This window comes from Diospyros lotus, chromosome 1 (assembly GCF_014633365.1).
Source record: "Diospyros lotus cultivar Yz01 chromosome 1, ASM1463336v1, whole genome shotgun sequence".
In the NCBI taxonomy this organism is placed as follows: Eukaryota; Viridiplantae; Streptophyta; class Magnoliopsida; order Ericales; family Ebenaceae; genus Diospyros; species Diospyros lotus.
Window position 1 is genome coordinate 32,988,868 of NC_068338.1, and position 26,209 is coordinate 33,015,076.

The 26,209-nt window shown below is 34.8% G+C and overlaps 4 protein-coding genes across 7 annotated transcripts; 1 reads left to right on the top strand and 3 right to left on the bottom strand.

Moving 5' to 3' along the window:
* Positions 1 to 2,502: 2,502 nt before the first annotated feature.
* On the bottom strand, positions 2,503 to 5,789 carry LOC127797959 (pentatricopeptide repeat-containing protein At3g29230-like). Of its 2 annotated transcripts, none has more exons than XM_052331205.1 (2): positions 4,236 to 5,789; positions 2,503 to 4,151 (listed from the first exon to the last, which is right to left on the bottom strand). In XM_052331205.1, the coding sequence occupies exons 1-2, from the start codon at positions 5,512 to 5,514 to the stop codon at positions 3,766 to 3,768; spliced, it is 1,665 nt and encodes a 554-aa protein (XP_052187165.1). In that variant the 5' UTR covers positions 5,515 to 5,789; the 3' UTR covers positions 2,503 to 3,765. The 2 variants fall into 2 exon arrangements, with proteins under 2 accessions (XP_052187165.1, XP_052187173.1); XM_052331213.1 differs by having other exon boundaries at positions 2,503 to 3,916; positions 4,024 to 5,789.
* Positions 5,790 to 9,487: 3,698 nt separating this feature from the next.
* LOC127808262 (CBL-interacting protein kinase 2-like) lies at positions 9,488 to 12,682 on the top strand. Of its 3 annotated transcripts, none has more exons than XM_052346739.1 (2): positions 9,488 to 9,604; positions 10,610 to 12,682. In XM_052346739.1, exon 2 carries the CDS (start codon positions 11,046 to 11,048, stop codon positions 12,456 to 12,458), a length of 1,413 nt encoding a protein of 470 aa, XP_052202699.1. In that variant the 5' UTR covers positions 9,488 to 9,604; positions 10,610 to 11,045; the 3' UTR covers positions 12,459 to 12,682. The 3 variants fall into 3 exon arrangements, with proteins under 3 accessions (XP_052202699.1, XP_052202684.1, XP_052202691.1); XM_052346724.1 differs by having other exon boundaries at positions 9,500 to 9,664; XM_052346731.1 differs by having other exon boundaries at positions 9,520 to 9,664; positions 10,630 to 12,682.
* Positions 12,683 to 13,240: 558 nt separating this feature from the next.
* Positions 13,241 to 15,968, bottom strand: LOC127790142 (23 kDa jasmonate-induced protein-like). The gene is made up of 3 exons (XM_052319463.1): positions 15,801 to 15,968; positions 15,457 to 15,699; positions 13,241 to 13,264 (listed from the first exon to the last, which is right to left on the bottom strand). Exons 1-3 carry the CDS (start codon positions 15,966 to 15,968, stop codon positions 13,241 to 13,243), a joined length of 435 nt encoding a protein of 144 aa, XP_052175423.1.
* A 9,137-nt stretch (positions 15,969 to 25,105) lies between these two features.
* LOC127787575 (uncharacterized) lies at positions 25,106 to 25,813 on the bottom strand. Its single transcript, XM_052315653.1, has 2 exons — positions 25,516 to 25,813; positions 25,106 to 25,432 (listed from the first exon to the last, which is right to left on the bottom strand). The coding sequence occupies exons 1-2, from the start codon at positions 25,684 to 25,686 to the stop codon at positions 25,319 to 25,321; spliced, it is 285 nt and encodes a 94-aa protein (XP_052171613.1). The 5' UTR covers positions 25,687 to 25,813; the 3' UTR covers positions 25,106 to 25,318.
* Positions 25,814 to 26,209: the final 396 nt, after the last annotated feature.

The window sequence follows — 26,209 nt, forward strand, 5'->3', positions numbered from 1 at the left end:
AACAAATGCCAAATGAGACGATAGTTGAAATTATATTTAGAGAAAAACACATGATTCGAAGAAAGAAACAATTTAATGAGGATGACAATGATGAGGTAACACAATTAGAAGAAGATTCTATTAGATCAAATTATTTCCTCTTCATAATTGATCGAACCCGTTCTTCACTTCAAATTAGATTTGAATGATTTCAAAAATATGAGGAAACATTTGGATTTTGTTTAATTTGGAAAGGTTGAAATGTGCTGATGATAATACTTTGCTAGTGTCTTGTAAGAATTTTGAAAAATCCTTGAAGCATAATGGTCATTCCGATATTAATGGAGATGATTTGTTTTCAGAGTTGACAATCTTGAAATACTTTTACCTAGAGAAACTAAAAAAAAAAATTGATGTGGTGAATTATTTAAAGAGAATAGATGAGTGTTTCTCAAATATTTGTATTACTTATAGAATTTTGTTGACTATACTAGTTATAGTTGTATTTGCAGAAAAAAGTTTCTCCAAATTGAAGTTGATCAAGACTTATCTCTGTTCAACTATGTCACAAGATAAATTAAATGGATTGACTATGTTGTATATTGAAAAAAAAAAATGCTCAAATAATTTGATTATATAAACTTGGTTGATATTTTTGTCTCCAAAACGACAAGGAGAGCAGTTTTTATTGATCTTTTAAAAAAAATTGATTTTATTCTTCGATATTGTATAAATATTTATTTATTTATTTGATGTTTTATTAAAAAAAATATAAAATTTGAATTTATACTACAATTTGAAGGGCTCATATTTACATTTTGATTGAGGGGCTCCAAAATTTCAGGTACACAGTGTAGGAGTATTCATTGCAGAAGTTAATGAATAACAAAAAAATAAATAAGTTTTTTAAAGTATAACTGAACTTATGATTCCCTGTGCATTAGTACAACTACCCAAAAACTAGTTGAAGTCTAAATCAAACTAAAGAGCCTTGGCAAAAACCACAAGGTCGAAGAATGATGGCTATCCAAAGATGGCATCCATACCGATAAGATCATATCACGTGCAGAACCTGCAAATCACAGTCCTAAGATAATTCCTTTCTTTATCTGATTTTCTGGGAAATTTTAACATGTGACGATGCTTCTTGCATCTCTTATTTTATTCTTGTAGGACAATTTGGTTTGTATTCTTTCAATTCCCCTTAGCCAAAGAAGTAGACCTATAAAAGAAAAATAAGATAAATTCAATACCAATTTCTAATAACCTAATTAGACTTCATTATTTAATCAATCATCTTCATACATTGGCATTTGTTCAATCAAACCCTTGCACAAACAGACAATTAAATAAACCCCTTGCAGAGATCTTAGATCTATTCTAGGCGCCCCATCATACCATAATATGCCTAGAGCAAAAAGAAAAGTTAGATGCCAGTTGACCAAATTTCCAGGCAAAAAGCAGAGCGTAGAACTTGATTTAGATCAGAAAACAATTTCTTCAATAATTTGCTTTGGTTTTGCTTGACATGATGCTACAAAGTTAAAATTGCTCTCTTGAGACCAAGACCCACGATCGAACAAAGATATTGGGGATCTAACTATTATAAACTAAGTGAAATTTTAAATGGTCTATAGTGTCTTTTGTCTCACATTAATTGAATATAAACCTTTCTTCATCTTTTTATATGCATCGAGTCTATTTGGACTTGCAAAACTTGTGAGAGAGTTGGGTCTAACGCGTATGAGATTGGGCAAGATTGAGGATTCCCCCCCCCCCCCCCCCCCCCCCCCCTCCCCCCCGGGGGCGCTAAGGCACATTATACAACTTTTGAATTAGTCTTCAAATATGAAAAAAGAACAAGTCTTTACTGACCAGTTCTTCTCTTTTTCTCCTTTCTCTTATTTTATCTTCTTTTTATCTATTTGAACTAGTTTTCTAGCTATCGATTTCCTCTCAATGTTCACATTCCTCTCCTATAGAAGGAGCCTCACATTCCTCTCCCATAGAAGCAACCTCTTCCTGCACATGTGATAGACGAAAAAACCATAAACCATTTTAAGCATTCCTCTTGTTGCTACTTTGCTACGTTCATTTCTACTTTCTTGCTACTCTTTTTGTCTTCAAAACTCGTGAGTATACACTAGTTTTGAAGAGTTTGTTGTATCCTGGGAGATAGCCACCAAATCTTTTGCACCGTTTATTGAGGAATGAAAATTATCCTTAATTGCAGTGATGTTTATTATCACTTCTTAAGGTTCGTATGTTTACTGTCCATCCTTGTCGAATTATTACAACACAAACTTCCAGCATTTGGCATGCTTGCCTGAAAGAAAAAAAAAAAAAAATCTTCTCTGAGGTTCACAAAAAATGAGACTTGAGCATTATTTATGAACTTTCCAACTTCAATAAATTTTATGTTGAAAGATTCATGCTAGCTGCACACGCATAAATAGCCAGAATATTAACAAGAACAAGGCCGGCCTTGAGTTTTAAATCAACCTAAATAAGAAAGATGCAGGAGCAGAAATGGATTTTTCATGCCTTTATTTTGTGTGGAGAATATACAGTAAATTATTTGAGCAAAGATTCCAGAAGGGGTCTAAAATGTCTACACATATTAAACCCTGGACATGAGACTTGTCTGGGATATTGACTGCCTAAAGAAAATCTAATGGATTATGGCATAGCTATAAGATAATTGAGCAATCCGCAGGGGTTGTACTAGGTGGCTAAAAGATACATCTTTCCCTAACGAATTGAAGATGATTCTTTCTATAAACCGTGGAAAATCATATATTCCACATTTGCCTCAACATGCCCGGACACTCTTCGATAATAGATATGATAGTGCAGCAGAAACATCATTAGTGAACAACCAGAGCTGACATCAATAGCTCTTGAATGTAGGAAAAACTTCTATACTGAAACTTTGGCCACTATTTTAAAATGCAGCTTATTGTATCTACACAATCATCTCAGTGTAGTCACCACCTATCTGTCTCTTTGTTGAGCATCCATATCAACTAATCCATAAGTTGCATACTCTTATTAACGTGAGTATCACTTAATTAGAAAGTAATATGACCAGTCCTGGGAATGAAACATAGTTGACCTAAACAAATTCATACTTGAGACCAGCTGAGGAAGGGATCAAATTGAAGATTTTTCTTTTGGGGAAGTAAAGCACCAAGAGAATCCATAGTCTCCCTTCCAGTTATAATTTCATGTTCAGAACTTCCCAGCAGTGCAAGAAATCTTGGATGGAGAAAGGTCTTAATTCTTTAGGAGGACTGCTTAATCAAGATTGTAAAAAACTGTATCCAAACTCCCTCTCACCTGCATAGCTCCCACCTTGTTAGAGAAGGTACTCTTGTTCGGTCATGGTCACTACCATTTCAAACTGTTATCCAATGCAGGTATATAACACCAACTGGTCCAGTACAAGCATCAAGTCTATATGACCGTTGTAAACAAAACAAGAGGTCTAAAGTTTAGAATAAACCAACAGTCACAGGTTATCCTTAGAAGTGCAATATACATATCTGAAATAATGAAAACTATTTTGATCGCTCAATCATGTCTTCGTTAAATGTGTTTAGTACAGAATTGCAATCACTACATGTTCAGAGGTTTGTCACCGCTCAAATTTCCTTTCTAGTAGTGTCTTCCTTATCCCAAAGCAACAGCTACACTCTGTTGCAGTGGTAGCTAATGTTACGTTCTTTCTCCTCATCATCCATGTCATGGTGCACAGAAGATGCATCCACTTCGGCCAATGCCATTTCATTCAGTCTTACTAAGAAAAAGATGCAATAAATTATGCGATTTACACGGAGGTGAAGTTTCCTCTACTACAAATTCATGTTCTATATTGTCCAGCTCAACCGAACTGCATCCAGGCGTTTTCTGCATGCCCCTGGCAATCATTAACCTCCTGCAAATACTCACATCATCCCAGCAATTTAGCGAGGCATATAGGTTGGACAGGAACACAAAGTTTCCTTCATCACTTGGGTCCAATTCAAATAGATATTGAGTTACCTGCATGCCAAATTCAATATCTTCGTGGACCTGGCATGCTTGGAGTAGGCTTCCCCACACAACTGAGTTTGGCTTCATGGGCATGGCCTTTATGAGTTGCAGTGCCTCCTCAAGAAGACCTGCTCGACCTAAAAGGTCAACCATGCAACCATAGTGCTCAATCCCTGGCTCAACTCCATAAAAAATACTCATCTGAGAAAAATATCTTCTACCTTCAGCAATTAAGCCTGAATGGGTACACCCTGACAAGAGGCCAATGAAGGTGACACCATCTGGTTTCACTTTGTCTTTATCCATTGAAACAAAAACATCAATGGCTTCCCTGCCATAACCATGAATTCCCAAACCAATAATAATAGAATTCCAGCAAAAAATGTTCTTGGTAGGAAGCCCGTGAAAGACACGGAGAGCAGCTTCTATACTCCCACACTTGCAGTACATGTCTATAAGAGCATTACCTAAAACAACATCAACTCTTAAGTTTTTCTTTCTTATATAAGCATGTACCCGTTCACCCAGTTCTAGAACCCCAAGATGAGCACATGCAGATAACAAGCTAGCCATTGTTACTTCAGTCGCCTCCACTCTCTCAGCTTGCATTTGCTGGAAAACAGATATTGCTTTGCTGAATTCCATAGATTGAACGTACCCTGCAATCATGGTGTTCCATGTGACAGTATTTTTAATCGATCCCATCTGAACAAACAATTCCTCAGCATTCATTATCTGCCCCAACTTACAATATCCATCAATAATTGCATTCCATGATACAACATTTTTAACTGGATTGCGGTTAAACATCAAACGGGCAACATCAGTTTGGCCCAACTTGCAATAGCTAGTTATCATGGAATTCCAAGAGCATGAGTCCCGCTCTGGCATATCATCAAACAAACTCTGAGCTGCCTCAATGAACCCATGCTTACTCAGTGCTGATATCATTGCATTGTTTGCCACAACGTCTCTTTCAGGCATTTCTACAAACACCAGCTTCGCTGATGTCAAGTCCCCAACTTTTGCATAGAAATCAAGCAGCGCAGTAAGCAAAATCACATCAGGGACTGAACCCATTTTCATTATCTGAGAATGAAATGACTTCCCCAGCTGGGTAGCACAAAGACTGGCACACGAACGCAAGATCAAAGAAATCGTGCTTACACTGGGAACCAAATTGTTTCCTCGCAACCCGTTGTAGAAACACAGAAAATCTTGCAAGTTGTTGGATTCTAACGAAACCCGAACCATATAATTCCATAACAACGGATCAGGATTCGGCAAAGTTTGCAAGATAAGCAACGGGTTGTGACGTTTCTGAACACGATAACAAGAAGCGAGGAAGCTGGTGAGTAGCGCAGTGGAACTGAGATTACCATTGGTAAGCAGTTGAGAGTGGATTTGCTGTAATTGATTAAGGCTCAAGAGATTATTTTTGGATAATATGACCGTTAAACAGTCAGCAAGCAACGGCACAGTTCTAGGAATCGAACCCATCCAACGGTTCACCTTTGAAGCACCAGTTCCTTAACCGATTCTTGTCTCTCTCCATCGCTCTAGTTAGAAATGAATCCTCCTACTCCAAGTTCTCAAGATTCCAACTTCAAGCATACATAAACACCACGCTCCACGCACAAACACAGCAGAAGGAAAACAAATTAATAAGAACTTACTTGGAAGGGAAGCCATAATGACATATAAGGTGCTCGTATTGTATATGGTCTGCTTGATCGTCACAGAGATCATAAGTAAGCGTAAGAAACTCAACATGGTTAAAATGGTTCATTCGAATAGAAATTTTTAGTTCAGTTGTTAATTGCATTACACTAGTAATATTTGAAATAATATCATTGGATTTCAATTGTTCCCGCCACGAAAATGAAAATAGAAAATGTTTTTGAAAAGAAAAATAGGTAAACAATATTTTTTTAAAAAAATAAAAAATAAAAATACGAGATAAAATATAAATTAAAAAAATATAAGAGTTTTTTTTTGTAAATATAAATTTTAATATAAAAAACATAATTTTTTATATAATTTTATAAATATTAAAAAAATACATAACTTAGAAAAATAATACAAACACCAACTCGAAGAAACTAAAGTAACAGTTATCGGTTAATTTATTCACACATGAACAAAGAGAGAGGGAGAGCTAGCTAGAGAATGAACGATCGACGATGACCTGAGAGGGAACAGATGGCGATTAAGAAAATGAACGATCGACGGCAAATAAATCAAGCGAACAATTGGTTGTGAAGGCTTGATCTTCGGGATTTGACGATTGAAAAAGGGGAGATCTTTAGCAAAGGAACGACAAAGGAGTAGCAAGAAGCAACGGCGATCGAAACTGAAAGCGAGGGAATGATAGTGATGGAACACCCAGAACAACAAGCTCTGACAACTAAGAAATGAGACTTCGCGATTCGGGAACAAAACATTGAAAAAAGAAAAAGAAACAAAATTGAAAAGAATGGGAAATATGGAACTTCAAGATTTGTGAGCATTTGTCGTCGAAAACGTGTTTCTGCCCATTTTATGTAATTTGCGACACGTCTTTAGAATGTTTCATAAATTACAGAAATAGCTCAAAAAACATTTCGAGTCATATTTTCTATTTCCAAGATGGGAAACTATTCGGAAACGTCGAAACGACATCTTCGAGTTGTTTTCGTGCTTCAAAGATTATCAATGTGTAGAGTGAAAGAGACCACTAAAATTAGATTACTTAAAATAATTTAATGACAAATAATATATAATTTATATTTACTTAAAATAATTTAATGACAAGAATTTTGGCCAACTTTTTTGTTGAAAATTTTGTATAGAAATTTTGTATAAACAATATATTCTATTTTAAGTTGTCAAAAAAATTTAAATTTATTGTTTACCTTTTTTTTATTAAGTTCATATTTTTATATGGTTCAAATCATGATTTATGTTAAATTAAACTATAATTTTAGAATTGATGAGGGTTAGAGAGTTGATTATTGCTTGATCTTTAATGTGCATGTCTAAAAGTCTATCCTAATAATCTCTGAATTGGAACATATTTTGAATTTACTTTTTCTATAAAAAAAAGAAAAGCAAGGTTGTAATTTTTTATAAATCTTTCAAAACTCAAATCAATCATTATATTTGAAAATGACACAACAATAATACAATAAATAAGTAATAAATATCGTATATCACTTGTTAGGTATCACATCTTTATATAAGTGACTCGTAAAAAAATAACCCTTTATATAAGAATTTATATACATAATAAATTCTTCTTATTTTTAAAATTTTCAATAAAAATAAGGCCAAATTACCAAAAAAATCCCAAATTTTACTCTATACTCAATTGTATAATAAACTTTAACTTTTATCAAATATATATTTAAAATTTTATATTTATAATAATTACACAAAATTGTCAAATTTAAACTAACATCGCAACTTTCTATCCAAAAATTAAATTTTTATTTCTACAAAAATTCATCAAAAAATTAGAAAAATGATAAAATTCATAAAATGGCAAATTAGGCTCAAACCCCCTTCATTACTAACTCTATCACTTAAACCCTAATTAAATTAGATTAAATTAGTTAAATAGAATTAACTGGAATTAAATTAATTGAATTGAAATTAACTAAAAGCAAAATTAAAAAAATAAAGTTATTTTAACTTTAAATAATTTTTTATTTTTCAATAAAAATAAGGCCAAATTACTAAAAATTTCCTTAACTTTATCCCTTGTATCAATTATATAACAAAATATAACTTTTATTAAATATATACTTAAATTTTTATAAATATAAAAATTACATAACACAGTCACATTTTAACTAATGTTGCAAATTTCTATCTAAAATTAAAAAATTCATCAAAAAAATTAGAAAAATGAAAGTTTTCCAAAAAAAAATGATAAAATTGCACTCAGAGCCCTTCTATTGTCACTTAAACCCTAATTAAGTAAGATTAAATTAATTAGTTAAACAAAAAATAATTGAAATTAAGTCAATTGAATTAAAAGTCAGTAAGAGCAAAATTTAAATAAATAAAAAAGAAAAACACTAGCCGCAGGAATTGGTAGTCAGCGGCCATTTTGGTTGTTGAAATTGTGGCTAACTGATATAAGTTTTCAAAGAAGCAAAAGAGGAAGAAGAAGAGGAAGAGGAGGGGGATACAAAGAATAAGGAGAAGAGTTTTGGCCGGCCGGCCAGCCAGCCACTCAGAACGTCTCGCCGCTGAGGGTTCATTGGATGCTACTAATCTTCTTTAATAATTTATCTTAAAAATAATTATTATACCATAATAATACATTAATAGACAACAGACCCTACGTGTATGGCCATGGGATGAAAGTATCCAAAAAGATAATAATAATAACATTAAAAAATTAATAGAAAAAAAGGTATAAGGAATAAGGAAGCTACCTTAATCACTTCACGTGATGCGATGGCCCAAAGTTTCACGAGGTTTGGTGGCACCCCATTGAGGGATCATCATATCATAAACATAAAGCAGCTTTAGTGTTTGAGAAGTAGTAGTTTTGTGGTACAGATAATTGGCCTCTTAACTCTTCCTATTTTCAGGCCGACACGTGGAAGGATAAAAATAGAATCTTGAATTTGAGGCATGATCTTCTTTGTTTCTTTCTTTCTGTATACACGACACGAGAAATTCCTCTCTTTGGGTTTGATTAGAGACCCAATTGCTTGCTTGCTTGCTTGATGAGTGATGACAAGACTTAGAAGTTCAGACCCCCCACCCAAGCCAACCTGCAACGTAACATGATGTTTCCTTTCAGGATACCTGGCCTCCTCTAGCTAAGTATTCTTCTTAAACGCCAACACTATACTACTACTTACTGTTCATGATTAAACACTTTTAATAGATTAAGTTCCGAGTGAATTGAGTTAAGTTCAGGGTATATTCATGAATTATTATTCTGTTTAATATTTAAAGGGGTTGTATCATGTATGTAACCCATCAAACAAAAAAAAGTTTGAGGGCCAATTATTCAGACCCTTTTTATTTTCCTAAATTGATATATATATATTTGGAAGGCGATCGTAATTCATAACCAAAACCCTCCTTGGAAAAGATTTTGATAGTTGGGGTTGACCCACCCACCAAGGTGTGGTCTGGATTTTCCTTTGAAGCTTCCAGTGCTCACCGCTTTTGCTTCTTGCTATTACATAAATTATAAATTACTTTTATTAATCCATTATTCGACGAAACAATAAATAAAAGGGAAAAATATCTGCCTGTCTATAATCCAGCGCACCTGTGTTTACTGCTCCCCTCCAAGATTCTCGAATCAAATTGCATCCAAATCCGTACAAAGGTCAACGAAAGGAGTCACCGTTCGATTATTCCAGATCCTGATGTTTAGCGTTGAGCTCACGGACCTTATCACGGACCTGTCCGCGCTGGATCACTGCTACCCGTAATTACGTGTCTCCTCTCGCGCTGGATCACTAGCTACTTGTAATTACGTGTCTCTGCGCGTAATCGCACGCTCGCGGCGCCCACAATTTATATGTTCTTTGTATTTGCTGTCCGACTAGAATGGTCAGCTCCCGTCTGAAGAGAGAAGGTTGTAATACGGTTTCGGCACCTTAATCTTCGTGTGGTTTCGATCGTCATGTCCGATCTGGTTGGTTTCCCTTCCTGTTTGTTTAATCTTTCGATGCTTTGACTTGGCTCTGCGTATTCATTGTTTCTGATTTGTGATTTGGCAAGTGATTTGCTGCAAACCCTTTTCGTTGCTTGATCTTGTTGATTGTGGTTCTTGGTGAGTTCTGTGTTTGCGGTGGATTCTTGATTTGGCAGATACTATCCCATAAGAATTAAAGTTTCGTTTCTTGGCGATTGGATTAAAGGATTTAACTTATGGGGACACTTCTTAAAGGGTTTGCTTCTTTGTACTAAAATTGGCCAATTTTAGAGTTAATTCATTTATTCTGTGATCTAGAAAATAAAGGTTGGGGGGGGGGGGGGGGGGAGCTCCTGAAAACATTTGAAGTGATTTATTTTCCTTTGGGGAAAATTAAATATGCTAATTTTCTCATGGAGCAGATCGGTACCTTGTTTTCCTTGGAAAACCATTTAACATGCTAGATGGATTTCAAGTTAATAATCTAGAAATTCGTTGCTCTTTGATTAGTCAATTCAAAATGAAGTCATTTTTGAGCAATCAGAAGGGTATGGTCTTTCATATAAACCTGGGAATTTACAGATTAAGCATTGTTCTTCGGTTGCGGCTTGCTTTGCCTCATGAGCAGTAGTAGTCTTCATGATCTATTTTTCTTCCTTCTCATAACCGATGAGATGAACAAGTGTATGCTAAATGAATAGTTCCAGGACAAGCCTAGCCTGTGATGATTGTTGATTACTGAGATTTCATTTTAGATCTTGTGCGACATCTTGTTTGCATTCACATGCTGTAAAGTTTCACTCTTTGGAATCTCTTAATTACAAAAAAATTATTCTGAGCACTTGTTTTTATTTTAGTTACTTCTTTCCTTTAATTTAGAGTTTTATTTTTTAATTTTATTTTTGTGTGGAAACATATCATTTACCTCTCCCGCCTGATGTTCAGGCCTACGTCCGTGTTTGCAGCTGAAGTTAATTCTTGACATCTCTTCTTGATCTTCTTCAACTCTACTTAAGGGTTCTGTAGCTGCTTGTGCAGAGTTATTTCAACATTTTTCTAGTAGATCTCTGAAAGAGAAAACCAGGGAATGCAGAAAAATGTGCCAGATCGTTCAGAACCCATTCTCTGATGTCCACAAAGTTTTGGCCTTACAAGAGCCTCACTTTTTCATACTTGATGAGAGCAGGCCTTTAGATCATACCTTACCCATTCCGGTTATCCGAGTACAAAATGGGACAATTAGTTACAGAGCACCCCTTGTGTTAATGCGTGACATGTGCGAAGACGGTTGAATATCTACCACTGTTAATTACTCCTTCAAGGTTGGTTTCATACGGCATATAGTAACATATTGTCCTATATTAGATTTTGTAGATCTTGAATGGATAATAGAGTGAGCGTGTTGATGGAAAGATATGAATTAGGGAGATTACTAGGCCAAGGAACCTTTGCAAGGGTTTACTATGCCAGAAATCTCCAAACTGGACAAAGCGTGGCCATTAAAGTGATAGACAAGGAGAAAGTTTTGCGGGTTGGGCTGATAAATCAGATCAAACGAGAAATATCTGTCATGAGACTGGTCAAGCACCCCAATATTGTGCAGCTTTATGAAGTCCTGGCCACCAAAACCAAGATTTATTTTGTCATGGAATATGCTAAAGGAGGCGAACTTTTCAACAAGGTGGCTAAAGGAAGGCTGAAGGAGGATGTTGCTCGAAATTATTTTCAGCAGTTGATCAATGCCATAGACTTCTGCCACAGTAGGGGTGTCTATCATCGGGATCTGAAACCTGAAAATTTACTTTTAGATGAGAATGAAAATCTGAAAGTCTCTGATTTTGGATTAAGTGCGCTTGCTGAGTCAAGACGCCAAGATGGGCTTCTTCACACCACTTGTGGAACCCCTGCGTATGTTGCTCCTGAGGTGATTGACAGGAAAGGCTATGATGGTGCCAAAGCTGATATTTGGTCTTGCGGGGTGATCCTGTTTGTGCTTTTAGCTGGTTATCTCCCATTCCATGATTCAAACTTGATGGAGATGTATAGGAAGATTGCTAAAGCAGAGTATAGGTGCCCCAGTCACTTCCCATTTGAAGCAAGGAAGCTACTATCTAGGATATTGGATCCAAATCCCAGTACTAGAATTTCTCTTGCAAAAATTAGGGAAAATTCCTGGTTCAAAAGGGGATTGTACTCCAAACCAACAAAAGCGATTATGGAAAGCAAGGAGAGAGCTTCTTCAGATGCAGATGCAGCTTCGGGTTCTGGATCTGGAACTGGTAATGTGGCTGCTGAGGAAACACAAGAATTAGTGAAAGCTGCTAACTTAAATGCTTTTGACATAATCTCGTTTTCTGCTGGGTTTGATCTCTCGGGCTTGTTTGAGGAGTCCCGTCTTAAGAAAGAAGCAAGATTTACGTCCAGGAAACCTGCGTCTGTTATCATATCTAAGCTAGAGGAAATCGCCAAGCTTCTGAAGCTGAGAGCAGGGAAAAAGGATAAAGGGTTAATCAAATTCGAGGGACTGAAGGAAGGTAGAAAAGGGATTCTATCCATTGATGCTGAGATCTTTGAAGTCGCTCCAAATTTTCACTTGGTGGAGATGAAGAAATCTAATGGAGATACACTCGAGTATCAGAAGGCACTGCAAGAGGGCATTAGACCTGCTCTCAAAGATATCGTTTGGGCTTGGCAAGGCGAGCAGCCGCAGCCAGAACTGGAACCGGAACCGCCACTCCCCCACGCGCCACAACAGGAGGAGCAAGTATTACAACAGCCGCAGCTGCGGGAGTAGTTACCTTGGTGGCGGTTCATTACCAATTTCCAATTCTAGTTTCTGTAAATTTTTCCAATCTGCCCCTTTCTCCCCTGTTGTGGTTCTCTTTCTGTTGTTTCCTATCAAACATGCTGTAATCTGGTACCTATGCTTAACGACTCCCTTGGCTCCTATTCCTTGTCCCCTGATGGACAATGTTATTATAGATACATAATAATACCATGTGGTGTTTGCTTTCTTAACATGATACCAAATGGAAGCGATGCATGTTTTTGCCTTGCAGATTCTGGAAATGATGATTTTTCTGTAATAATTTCTGTTTCTAATTGTGATCATCATCTGGATTGCTCGGTCTTACTGCCTTTGAACATTAATTACCACCTATATGATTCATATGTATGCATCTTCCATTAAAGATTAAGCATCATTCATCACTCGAATGTTTCCTTCCTTAGAACACAAGTGGGAGATGGTTGTGCAAAGAAGATGATAGCAAGACAATGAAAGATCCTAAAAACATGAAGAAATCTTCCACAGCACTAATTGAGTCGCCTGCTGTTGACATATCAAGATCTGAGGGGACATGTAAAACTTCTTCTTCTAGCAATGGATATTTGGATTTGCTTTTGTTCTTGTCCATCAGCGCCTGCAAGTGGTGAGGCGCAGGATCCACTCTTGGTTGATGATAAGATTTTGCAATCAATTTCTGAGGAACACATGGACTCATGCCCACCTTTCATTGTGAAAGAATAGATATCTAGAAAGTTGAGGCAGCAAAAACACCTTTGGCCTCTTGAAGACTACGAAATGACGTTGACTTTTACCTACAAAAAAAGAAAAGCAAAGACAAAAACAAAACTACAAACTGAAGTTGGTGGCCATTAGCATCTCTACTCTATGGTTGTGTCCCCTCTTCTTTGCATGGCTATGATTTATGGATTATGTGCTGTCAATAGTTCCAATGTCTTTCCGATGCGATGGTCATCTCATTTTGATCAGAAAATTATGTTGTTCACTTTACCATTTTTATTGGTAATGGAAGGTTGAATCGCAATTTGACTGAATTGGAAGGGAATTATTGACTGTTACTATTGGAAAAAGAGATCCTTCAGTAGAATTTTAATCTAGCGAGATTACTACAATAGTGTTCCCATCCTTGGTGCGATTAATAGTCATCATGGCTGCCAAGTAATCCTGTTCAAGTGAAAACATGCTGAAATAATAATAAATATGGCTGGTTTTTAATTTTAATGGAATGTAGATTGCAAAGAATCCAAAACTCTGATGATTTTCTTTGTTGTTCATCAAACCAAGTGGCCTATTATCAGCCACTCCACAAATCCCAGTACTAATCATATGGCTGCCAAAACGTATGCGTGCATCTCTCTATTCATAAATAGCTATCTCTATTTTTTTTTCACCCTAAATATGGAAGCATTTGGTAATTAATTTTGCAAATAGAGTCACCTCTTGGAAGGGAAGAACCGTTGACTACATCTTTTAGGGAGACTAGTAAGATGCTTTCTCCTAAGAAGCACGAAAACGGTCCAGAAAAATCGTTTCGATGTTTTCAAATCATTTCTCATTTCAAAAATGGCAAAGACAACTCAAAATGATTTTCAAGTTATTTTTGTAAATTGTGAAACGTACTAAGGCCATTTCGCAATTTACAAAAAATTGTGTGAAACGCGTTTTTGACAACTATGGTCACTTGCAACAAGGAAGACGAGGGTCGCCAGATCTACAACTCAGGCCACCAAGAGGCAAGATGGTGACCAAAGCGAAGGATGCAACACCAAAAAAGACAAGGCGACGATTATAGACATGGAGAATGTGGCGACGACAAACGACAAGGGTGAAAAGCAAAGTGTGGCAAGGCGATGCGTCAACGATAAGAGAGGCGACGACGACAATAAAGACAAATGATGCAGCAAACACTCAGATGAGCGGCGAGATAGGTTGACGGCGAGAGCAATGAACACTCAAATGAGGTGGTGGCATAGGTCTCTCTGTAGTTGCTCCAAAGTCCAAACCTTTAGCAACTTTGCAAATGTACAATTTTGAATCTAGAGTTTACAATTTAAATATTATTTATATCATATAAATTATAAATTAATTTCACATACACCCTTATATTTTTTAAATTTATAATTTGTCTTGCATTTGCATTTTCTATTTTTTTAAAAAAAAAAAACAGTTTCCTAAGCTACTTTGCAATTTTAAAAACTTTTCATGGCAATTTTGTAATGTTATAAAAATATTAAAAATGTGTTTCCAATTTGTAGACACATTTCCATTCACAAATAGAGGTGAAATTATTTTTGTCTCTAACTCAAAATTTTTAATTTTTTTTAAATTTGTTTGAATGTATTATGGAATTTATATTTATTTTTATATTAAATATTTTTTTATAATTTTTATATTAAAAATTATATTTACAAAAAAAGTTTTATATTTTTTTTATTTATATATTTTCCCACATTTCAATTTTTTGTTTTTTGAAAAATAACATTTTCTTTGTGTTTCGTATCGTATTCATTACCTTTTTTGGCCCTCTATAAAAATGACATTCCAATCAATTTGATTATTTTCAATTTTTTCACTAAAAATTGAATCAAAATACTTGAAATTATCAAACTTGAAAATCAAACTAAATTGACTCTGAAGCTAACCAAATCGATAATTTTAGTTTGTTCAATTCTGTTATTTCAATTAAATTAAAATTTTGTTTACTCCTAACTAAATTTTTATTAATTTTAATTTTTTTTTGATGAGTTTATAGTTTTGAATGTTTATTTTAAGGATGCTATTGATGTTTTAATATTTTATTTTTAGAGACCGCATGAGATGCAGACATGTTGTCATGTTTTTTATTGGAAATGATGCCACAATTATTCATATTTAATTAATTAATTTTAAATAATATCATCACAATAATATTATTAATTAAGAATTTATTACAACCTTTAAAAGGCCTTCCAAATTAAAAGATATGAAAATAGATGGAAAAAGACACCATCGATCCTGACATCCTTGCCCACCAGCTGTTCGACGAAATGCAAGCGGAGGAAAGAGAGGCTTTTTCTAGCGTCATTGTGGCCTCAAATATGGGAGATGTGTTGCTCTCAGTTGACACATAGGATAAGCATCCATTCCAATTGCCTGATCCAGACAAACCACACTTGTACATCTTGTCTGTAACTGAACCCCAATGGCTACCATCTTTAAAGTGTTTGGCTTCCTTGATCTCAGTACAAACCTGCATACATATATAACAATTAATTATTTTTCAGAGTTACAAGCAGTTTGGTACGCGGCAGCATTGAGTTCATATATATGCAATATCAGCTATAAACTTGCCATGTTCTTCCAATTGTCTGTGTCATATGGGCTGGACCAGCCCAGCATCCAATCGCATTCTTGCCCAGCTTCATTTTTGCTGTGATAAACCCCGCCAGCGGTGGACCCGCTCCGCTCTCCAGTTGTCTTGACATGTAAAAATGCAGCCCAATGACCATTCACAATCATTTGAGGGTACCGACCTTGTCCGATATGACCCAAGTAGTTGTGTCTAGTCACGTAGCACACAGCCCCCCCCCCCCCCCCCGGTTGTGTTATAAATTAAGAAGAGAATAGACACTCACACCCCATTCCTCTGTCAACTTCTGCATGTGTTGACAGACGTTTTCATACTTGACTCCTTCGGTCTTTCCGTCAAGCATTAGGCGCGTTTGATTGTCTATATTTTCTATAAAAAATGACGATTTTCCATCTAAATTCTCATTTTTATAGTGTTTGATTAACTAATTTTTTCAAGAAAACTAAGTTTTAGTTTTCAGTCACAATGCGAATTTCTCGCTTTTGTTGAAAATGGTTTTCTCAGGGGGGGGGGCTGGTTTTTCATTTCTAATGAATTCACTCACTGTGACACAGCACCAGCATCCAAATTCATTACTTGTCCATCTCGATTTTTCTAGGATTTCTCTCTCCCACTCGAGCCAGCTTCGTCCCCTTCCTCTTTGTTATTTCTTTAATCCATGATGCTCCTCTTAAAAGGGTTAATTTCCTCTATACCCCTATAACATCATTCGTACGACATCTGAGCCCCCACATGTTTGAAAAGTTGACTTTCACCTCTCCTAGCTGAACCGAGATCTCCTGTCTTAAAATGCTGTCCTATTAGCTGTCCCTCCAATCAAAACTAACCACGTCATCATATAATTAAACATAATAAAAAATCTGTTGTATCTCCAACTTAACGGCAGTAAGTAACGCCATCTTCTAAAATCTGTTCTGCGGACCTTCTTCTTGCTGTCTTCTTCTTCCACCTCAAGGTCCAGTTTCACAATCGCCAACGTCGGCCGCAGCACCGCCTTTGCCTTCTTTCAGGACGGTCGCTGCCACACCAGCACTAGAAAAAGAAGCCGATCAACACTGCAACCGCCGTCGTCAACACAGATCCGGTCGAGATTCTCTACCAGAGCTCGCAACAGCTTATCCGAATGGCTTTTCCAAAGATGGCGTCTCATTTCAAGCCCGTGGTCGTCTTCTTAACCTGTTGATGAAGTCGAATTCGCCTGCGACAGCTTGTGGGTACTGTAATGAAATTTTAACATTCTGATGTACAGCTTGTGCAAGTAAAATGAAAGAAGCCCAGTTGATTTTTGATCAAATTGGGAAGTGGGGTTTGAGGCCTAATGCTGTTAGTTCAATAAGTTGATAAATGATTACTGTAAATTGGGAAATTTGGAAGAAGGGTTTCTTTTCCCAATGCCTATATTTACAGTGTCTTGATTAATGGATTTTGCAAGAATAGTAGGTTAGATGATGCAAACCAACTGTTTGATGAAATGTGTGACAGAGGATTGGTGCCAAATGATGTAATTTTTATTAATTTAATTGATTGAAGATTGGTGCCAAATGATATTATTTTTACCAATTTAATTGATGGGAACTACAGGCATGGAAGGATTGACTTTGATTATGCTGCTTGTGAAATTGTTCTTGATTATGCTTTGATGATTTACGCCATGAGAAAGGGCTAGTTCTTGATGATGCTGCTTGTGAGATTGTGATTATGGGTTGGAGCAGACAAAATGAACCCACACTTGTACATATATATATATTAGGAATTAGAGCAAACTCTAATTATAGATTAAGAACTCCATAGAGTTCATTTTTTTATTTACTCTTATTTCATTTGTTCATTTAAATTTATGAACTTTTGAATTTTAACATGTGATCTCTCATGTTGATTTCCCATATAAGGAATTGTATAAAAATTAATTCAAAACTAATCCACAGTTGTTCAGGCAATAAAAAGACTGGCTGAGCAATAAATTACATCATCTCTTCTTCTTCCTTGTTTGTGCTGACTGTCTTCTGCAACCAAATTAAGCCAAAAAATGGGGAGGGTAGAGAAAGAAGAAGGACACGACGACCTTCACAAGAGCAACAAAATGTTCTATTTATCATCTTCCCATCACTACCTTTGTTTCCTTTACTTCTCAGAATACTAAAACCTATTTTGTAAGCATAAGCATTATAAAAGTTATAAGCTTCTTCTTCTGTTTCAAACTCCATATCAATTTTTTGAATTGCTTCAGAAGGAATTTTGGAATGAATGGAAGTAATACATTCATTACCGTCAAATTTAGCTTGATTGTCTTCGTTCTCATCTACATCTGTTCTCGTGGTGTCAAAAAGTATATCATTCTCTCCATTGTCAAAATCCAACTTCCTACGAGATTGATATTCTATAAAATTATTGGCCTCCATAACCTTCACAAACCAATACAAAGTAAAAAGATTATTGATTTGATCATATTTCAGTTTCTATATCATAAATTAGATGAGCCCATAAATACAAGCATAAGCATAAAGACAAATTTTTAAAAGACAACAATTTTTTTTTTTCCTGTAAGTATAAGAGAGAACCTTTCAGTACCCATTTAACAACTTTTTTTTTTCCAAGAATGTGATTTAATAGAAAAAATTCTACAAACAAATAAACACCCCATTCTTTCCAGGGACCTAAATCAGCCAACTTTACCTGCTGATGGGAAATGGACACCACGAGCAGGAAGCCTGGGGCACACTACAAGAATTTCTAATAAGCTTGTTCAACTGGAGACCAGTGATTATTGCATTTAGGCATTTCTTCAGGTGGGTTATGGGCTAGACCAGTTTTGTTTTATGTACTTGTTTATTTCGATGCTTTGTTTGCATTTAATAATTGATTTTTATTAAGACCATTTTCCTGACAATCATTTTTGGTTACCAGGTAAAGGAACAAAAGAGAACAATTTTTACAACCATTTAAAATGGAAAAACAAGATTATTTGAGAAATTTCATACCTTGTTCATACCTCAAACACCTGGTGTGCATTACTTTCCCATCACTCATTTCCTCCCCAAAGCGCCCCAGCAATGCCCACAGCTCCTTCAAAATGAGTTCTGATCTTTGAAACAACCATTCGGATGTTGTCGAGACGTTGTTGCGGGCTCTGGTAGAGAATCTCGACCGGATAAAATGTTGACGACAGCGGTGGCAGTGCCGATCAGCTTCTTTTTCTAATGCTGGTGTGACAGTGACCGTTCTGAAAGAAGGCAAAGGTAGTGTTGCGGCCGACGTTGGCGACTGTGAAGCTAGACCTCGAGGTGGAAGAAGAAGACAGCAAGAAGAAGGTCCGCAGAACAGATTTTAGAAGATGGCGTTACTTGCTGCCGTTAAGTTGGAGATACAACAGATTTTTTATTATGTTTAATTATATGATGACGTGGCTATTTTTGATTGGAGGGACAGCTAATAGGACAGCATTTTAAGACAGCAGATCTCGGCTCCTCCTAGTTAGCCCTGTCATTATTATTGTTTGCATTTATGAAGAGCAAAACAAACTAAAAAATATTTTTTGCTGGAATATTGTGAAGCTAAATTAATGCACCACACCATACCACTGCATATGATTAATTCTTGACATTAAACATCAATAAACACTATTTAAAGATAAGATATGGATAGATTAATTCATAAAAAAAAATTATAATTGTGTTCCAATATATATAGTTAAAAATCCAGTAAAATAAGATACGAACATTATTCCTGTTAAAAGAAATAGAAATCATTACTTATGTTATGAAAATTATTATGAAAAATTGCATTGCAACAGTAATTGATAATTATATATATATTATATATATAATTGTAGTTTTTATGTATAAAATAATATTAGTTTATAAATTAATAAACTAATATTTTAATTTTAATTTACTTTCAATAATATTCAATAAATAAAATTATTAGCCTCAAAATATTATAACAATATATTAGAAAAAAATAACAAAATCATTTCTCAATAAAATGTCTAATCATTTGAACATTTTCAGTAAAATCATTTTAATTTTAATTTAACTACTTTTTTAATTTTGGTGTCCAATTTCATGTTTGTTTTTTTTTTTTTTTTTGAGGTTCATCCTTAACACTCTCAATATAAATAGTTTTAAAAATCAAGCTTTAAGAAAACAATAATTTTATACCACTTGAAAAAATTTAAATCATTTGTAAAGATTTCAAAAGTACTAAGATTCCCTTACAGAGATTCTAAATATATATTTACAAATTAAAATAATGAAAGATCAAAAGTCAACTATTATTGAGAGAAAAAAAGTCAACCATGCACGTGGGAGTCCTACATTGCATGTGACAAAGGGGTTCAAAATATATTAACAAATTATATTAGTAACATGCCCACCACTAATATATATTTGGAAAAAATTACATTTGGTATAATTAAATTTTGACAAAAAGACACAAATACATCTAACTTATTAGAAATGTCACAATACTTTATTAATCACATGGCTTTCCACATTTTTGCATAAAACAATTGTTAGATTTTTAAAAGTTTCAAAAATGTCTTTTTTTTTTCTTTTTTTTTTTTTTCCCTACCTTATCAGGTGGTAATCTAGTGGTAACGACGGTAAGGCAATAGTGGTTACCTCTCTTTTCTCATTTCTCATCTCTCTTCAATAAATTCCACAAAGACATAAAATATGATAGGCTCACTCCAATCATTATTGACATGTATAAGTACAAAAATTGTCCTTATTGAAACCTAACTAATTCTTTTTTAAGAAGAAAGACTATCACAAAGCTTTCTTTGAATTAAGACTAACACTATTGCAAGTGTACCGTCGTGCCATTGCTTTGATTGTGTTTTACGAAAATTTGCTAAGCTTAGATTTTTTTGTTGATAATAGTATTAAGCTCAGGTTCAGAACTCAAGCTCATTTAGAGTTCAAATTTCAAATTCAAGATCATTGGTTTAATTAAGAATTTTACTAGGTTGTGTTTAAATCTTGGATTTCTTATAAGAAATTAGGTGATTTGCAAGGTTTGGAGATGATGCAAAAGAGAAGTTGAGAAAGGTAGGCTAGAAGAGAAATTATTGTTTTCTTTTTCCATCATTCCTCAAAATATGTTCTATTTGAATATGTCACTTTTAACACTTTGAGTAACCTTATGAGATTTAAGATAATTGTAAAAATTATTTTTCACATTTTATAAATAATAATAACCTCTCTTGATATTAAATAATTAGATAAAATGATCATTTTACCCTTCATTTTTTTCTCTCTTTTCTTTATCTCTTTTTCTTTCATCTCTTATCTGATTTTAGAAAAATAACAAATAAAAAAATAAACAACCAGTGACCTTTGATGCATTAAAACGGCTCGAAGACACTATTTCGACATTTTGAGACATTTCTCGTTTCAAAAATGCTAAAGACGACCCGAAATATTTTTGAGTCATTTCTATAATTTACAAATACAAAAAAGGTTTACACACACACATATATATATTATATTTTTCTAATCTTTTTTCATTTTCTTTAATTTTCCCATAATTTTTAACCCTAACCTTAAGTTTTGAATCCAAAGATCGTCTCGCCTCAAACCTCTCGTTGCCTTTTCACTCCCACGCTTGTTGGTTGTCGTCGTCAATTTTTGATGATTGCTCCTTGCTTGGTGCTCGTGTGGTCATCGATTCAAGCATTGATGATCAAGGAAATTAAGAAAATATTCAATGCTCTCGCCATTGTTCTCTCTTGTCGTCAATGCCCATTGCTTCTTACTCAGTGTTCATGTCGCCATCGATTTGAACATCAATCCTTTCATTGTGTCGTTGATTGCTTAGTGCTCGATGCTCATGTCGTCGTCAATTTGGTTACTCAATAGTTGACGCTTTGCTCGGTTGCTTCTTCTTGTCGTCCTCAATTTTATGTTTATTGTTTACGTTTATTTGTATTATGTTTGAACTTTTTTTTATAATTTTATATATAAAAAATTATATTTACAAAAAAAATCTTATATATATAATTTTTAATTTATACGTTATCCCGCATTTCCATTTTTAAAAAAATATCAATTTTCTATTTCTATTTCATATAAAAAATGTTTCTCATTTTCGTGAAACCTATTGATTGCAATGTATAGAGCTATATGATCAGTATTATGATTTGGAAAGAAAAAGAAGCAAATGTGCCAAGGACGTATTCCCCGTACATACATAGAATCATAATTTCTAAAATTCATCAAGCCAGAACATAAGCTTGACGCATTCCAAGGAAGTGGCATGCCACTGAATTTGGTGAAAATCAGTTCTACTTACGGGGATTGCAGAAAGGAAATGGCAGATTGAATCCAAATTAGTTCCAGTAGGTGCAAAAGAAGTGGAAATTTTATTCAGCTTCTCTTTCTTTCTCAGTTTCACAGTATTCTTTCTAAAATCCTCCTAGTTTCACTCTCATCTTCAGTTCCCTTGCCAGTAGGATTAGTCCTGGGGTCAATTTTTAATTATCATTCCTCCTTTAACCATTTTGTGCAATGCTATCAAATATGCACTTCAAATTGTTAGTACAAAGCAAAATACTGGAAAACTTGAATTAATAAAACAACAATCATTAGTTACCCACAAAAAGTTTGCCCCGAGAAGTGGAACAAGACATCAATACCAGTGAACAAAATCCTTGAGACCAGACAGAAGAATTAGAAACATTTTTTTTTTATCCAAACGAACCAGTTTGAGCTATGCATCCCTTTGAAAGAAGGTTTTCAGATGCACCACACCTCAATAAACCAGACACCAGCTAAAGAGGATGAAAATAAGATAAATTTTTCTGTTTACTGCTTCACTGTCTTAAAGAACAAAGTGCTCTAGCATATTGAATAATCACAAATATAATGCCATGCAGTAGCCGCTATGATAAAACAACACTTGGAAAACAAACTGACCATCAAATCCTAAACTTTGACAGCTCAAACGGAGATCCGTATAAGCAACTTGCAACAATACAAATGGTGTACTGCTCATCATAATTTTGGGGCATGTTTTTTCCTAGAAGCAGGAAACCGAGAGAACCTCTTTAAGTCTTAATTGCATAACATCCATATTGACCAGAGAAGACAAAAGAAAGTAATACAATCAAAAGTTCCATTTCCATCTCATGTAACTTGAGATAAACTGCAATAGTATAGAATATAAACTGTTCAAGTCTCTGTGAATAGCCCTTATAATGAAGGTATGACAATTTAAGTGGCTAATATGGAAAGTGTATTGAGAGTTAAGCATCAGTTGACTATTTTCAAGAATGTTATTACGTCAAGAAAAGTGTATCAAATAAAAGAACAAGAAAAGTAAAAATATTCTCCCACAGTTAACTCATACAAATAGACATCACAAGCAAAAAATTGAGATCCAATAACCATAAGATTCAGTGGCGGAGCAATGCTCAGGCCTGGAGGGGCCATGGACCCCCCACCCTCCTCCAAATTTTTGGCTGTTTATTTTAAGTATAATATTATATGTGTTGAATATGTAATTAGATTTTAATAGAGTGCCCCCCCCCCCCCCCCCAAAAAAAAAAAAAAAAAAAAAAAGAAGTAATATATAATATATATAATCATGTTATTTGAAAAAGGCAAAATCTTGAAAATTGGAGTCTCACTCTTGCAACCAATTAAAAGTGCAAGTAGTAACAAAGAAAAGGTTATCTTCACCTAGCTGTCATTTAAGATGAAAAAAGGACAATGAACTCTATTTTCTTTTAATTGGTTGATATTTAAGTGTAAAATGATTACATTGCATTATTAAATCCTTTCCTGTTGCTATTGATTTTTATAATATTTAAAGGTGAAAAACTAATTCTAAAACTTCAAAACATGTCAAAACCCAAAAGTTTTTAAAATTTTACAAGAAAGACCATCTGCCCGTACATCTTCTCCTTGCTTATCTAGTTCTCCCCTTTCAACTTGAATTTCACCTTCTAACTTTTTATGCAAGTCAAATCTCTGCAATCCGATAAATGAAGACCACTTTAAAGATTTGGAAGTCCATGTATCTATTAACTCAAGAACTCATTGTTATTCAAATATTATACTAAATTTGTAGTTATATGTTACATATGAATCGGCCATACTTTTGTTTTATACTTGTTTCTATTATTCAAAATTGCCCCTCCCTTACCCCCACCTCTCTCCTTAAAATTTGATCCTGGCTCCGCCCTGACTATATTCCCAAAACCATATCAAGACAAAGTAACCAAGGCAAATCAATATATATATATATTATATATATATATACATACATATTTCAAAAGGAACATCATCTGCATTTAGACACCAATTTATAAGACTGTACAGAAAGGTGCTGTAAGATTACAATGTACTTAAACTCCCATTGATATTCATAGTATAGCCATATTTCATTAAAGGCAGAGCGCTGGACTCAAGCTGCATTAACACAAATACATAGGTTTAAAGTAAGAGGTGTATGATCATCTAAATCTGCTAATAACTTAACAAATCAAATGAAATAAAGAGTCCAAGGAAATAAGCTAACGATCCCACAAAATCCTCTCCACTTTTGGGTATAGGCTAAAGAGTCCAAGGAAATAAGGACCCATTGCAGCTTCTCAACGAATGCTAAGAAGGACACAGATTTGGTTACATGAAGCAGTGAAACAAAGCAGACAGCAAGCTTCTCACGTCAAATTCTTCATTTTTTTAATAATAAATATAAGCTGATCTCAATTTTAGTATATGAAGTAAAACCAATTTGGTATTCCTTCACTGAGACCATGTCAAAAATTACGATGACAATTTTATTCTCGCTCAATTTAACTTGTTTCATGTAAATTATTGTTTTGCAATCACTTAAAGTTAAAATATATGAAAAATATATGACAGAAAATAACAGTGCTTCACAGTTAAAATAACTACCTCAAGCCTCAAATTGATATACAAAGTGGAGAAAGAAAATTGAGGAAGGAAGGAGGAAAGGAGGGCACGAAGAATAGAGGGAGATGGCACATACTCAGAGTGCACGTCTTTCATTCCTGGTACCAATAAACTGGGAAACTATCATTTCCTATCTCCTAACCGACAAAATACAGCTGTTCGCAGAAACAGCAGTAAAACATTCATTGAAGAATTTTGACTCCATGGTCGTTAATCACCTATTAAGATTAATACAGTAACTAATTCACGTATTGAGCATTACTACAATAAGTAAAACGTTAATTGGTGATAAATGCAAGCATATAGATTGAGAAAGAAAAATACATTTGTGGTAACCTGGATAATTATAACTAACAATCTCATCCAAGTTACCAAGGGAAGCAGTTTCAAGCTCCATCACAAGCCCATAACCGTAAAATATTATGCCCAGTACAAACATATATTCAGAAACATATCATATCAGATCCAAGTGCAAGCAGCAAATCAGATCTACAATTCAAGAAGAAAAAACCACGCTCTTGCTTAAGAACCCGAAAGCAAAAAAGAAAAGAAAACAGAAACATACAGTTCTTTACAAGGTATCAGCTAGTGCGCTTGGAAGAAGAAGAAGAAGAAGAAATCAAATTTCTCCAGAGGTAGCGGCCGCTAGCCATGTCAACGCAGGTCCAGAAGCCCGTCCCAATCGCCCCCCAAACCTGCAAATTCGAACACAGAAACGGTGTAAAGAATGCCGAGGACAAAGCTTTTTGTAACTAATTCGGAACCGGAGAAATAGGACCTTGGAGGATCGATTGGCGGAAGTGGGCGGTGCGGAAGATTCAGATGCAGAATTGGGTGAATCGCCGGACAGATCTCGAGGAATTTGGTGTTGAGACTTGAGGTTTTTCAGCACTAAGAAACCGGCGAGCGTGGCCGACAAGAAGATGAGAACGAGTCTCAGTGGACACATTTTCTTGCTTTTCTCTGTTAATTTCTCTCTCTCTATCTCCGGCCTTATCCAGAGGATTGAGAGAGAGAGAGAGAGAGAGAGAGAGAGCTTAATTATTTGTTTGGTGAAGAATGAACAAAAAAGAAAGGGAGTGGTTGAATGATCAAAGAGAGATGGCTTGGTGGTATTCCCACGCCCCACCACTTTGTTTTTTAGTTAACGTTCCATACGTTTTCATCATTTAATCTCTTAATTTTTGATAAAAAAAAATTACGAAACACTACGCGATCAAATAATCGAACCGATGCACAAACGATTGGGGGGTGACCAACAAATACTTAAGTTCCACTCTTAAACCATGCAGCTCGGCCCGGGGGCAACCACCGCACCACTTTGCTTGTTATTGTATAATATATTTATTTTTATCCTAAACTTATATTTATATTTTTAAAATATTTTACTTAGGTCTTCATTCCCATATCCCCTATCTCATTTTAATAAATTTATAAATTAAAAACTAAAAATAATAACTGCAATATTTTAA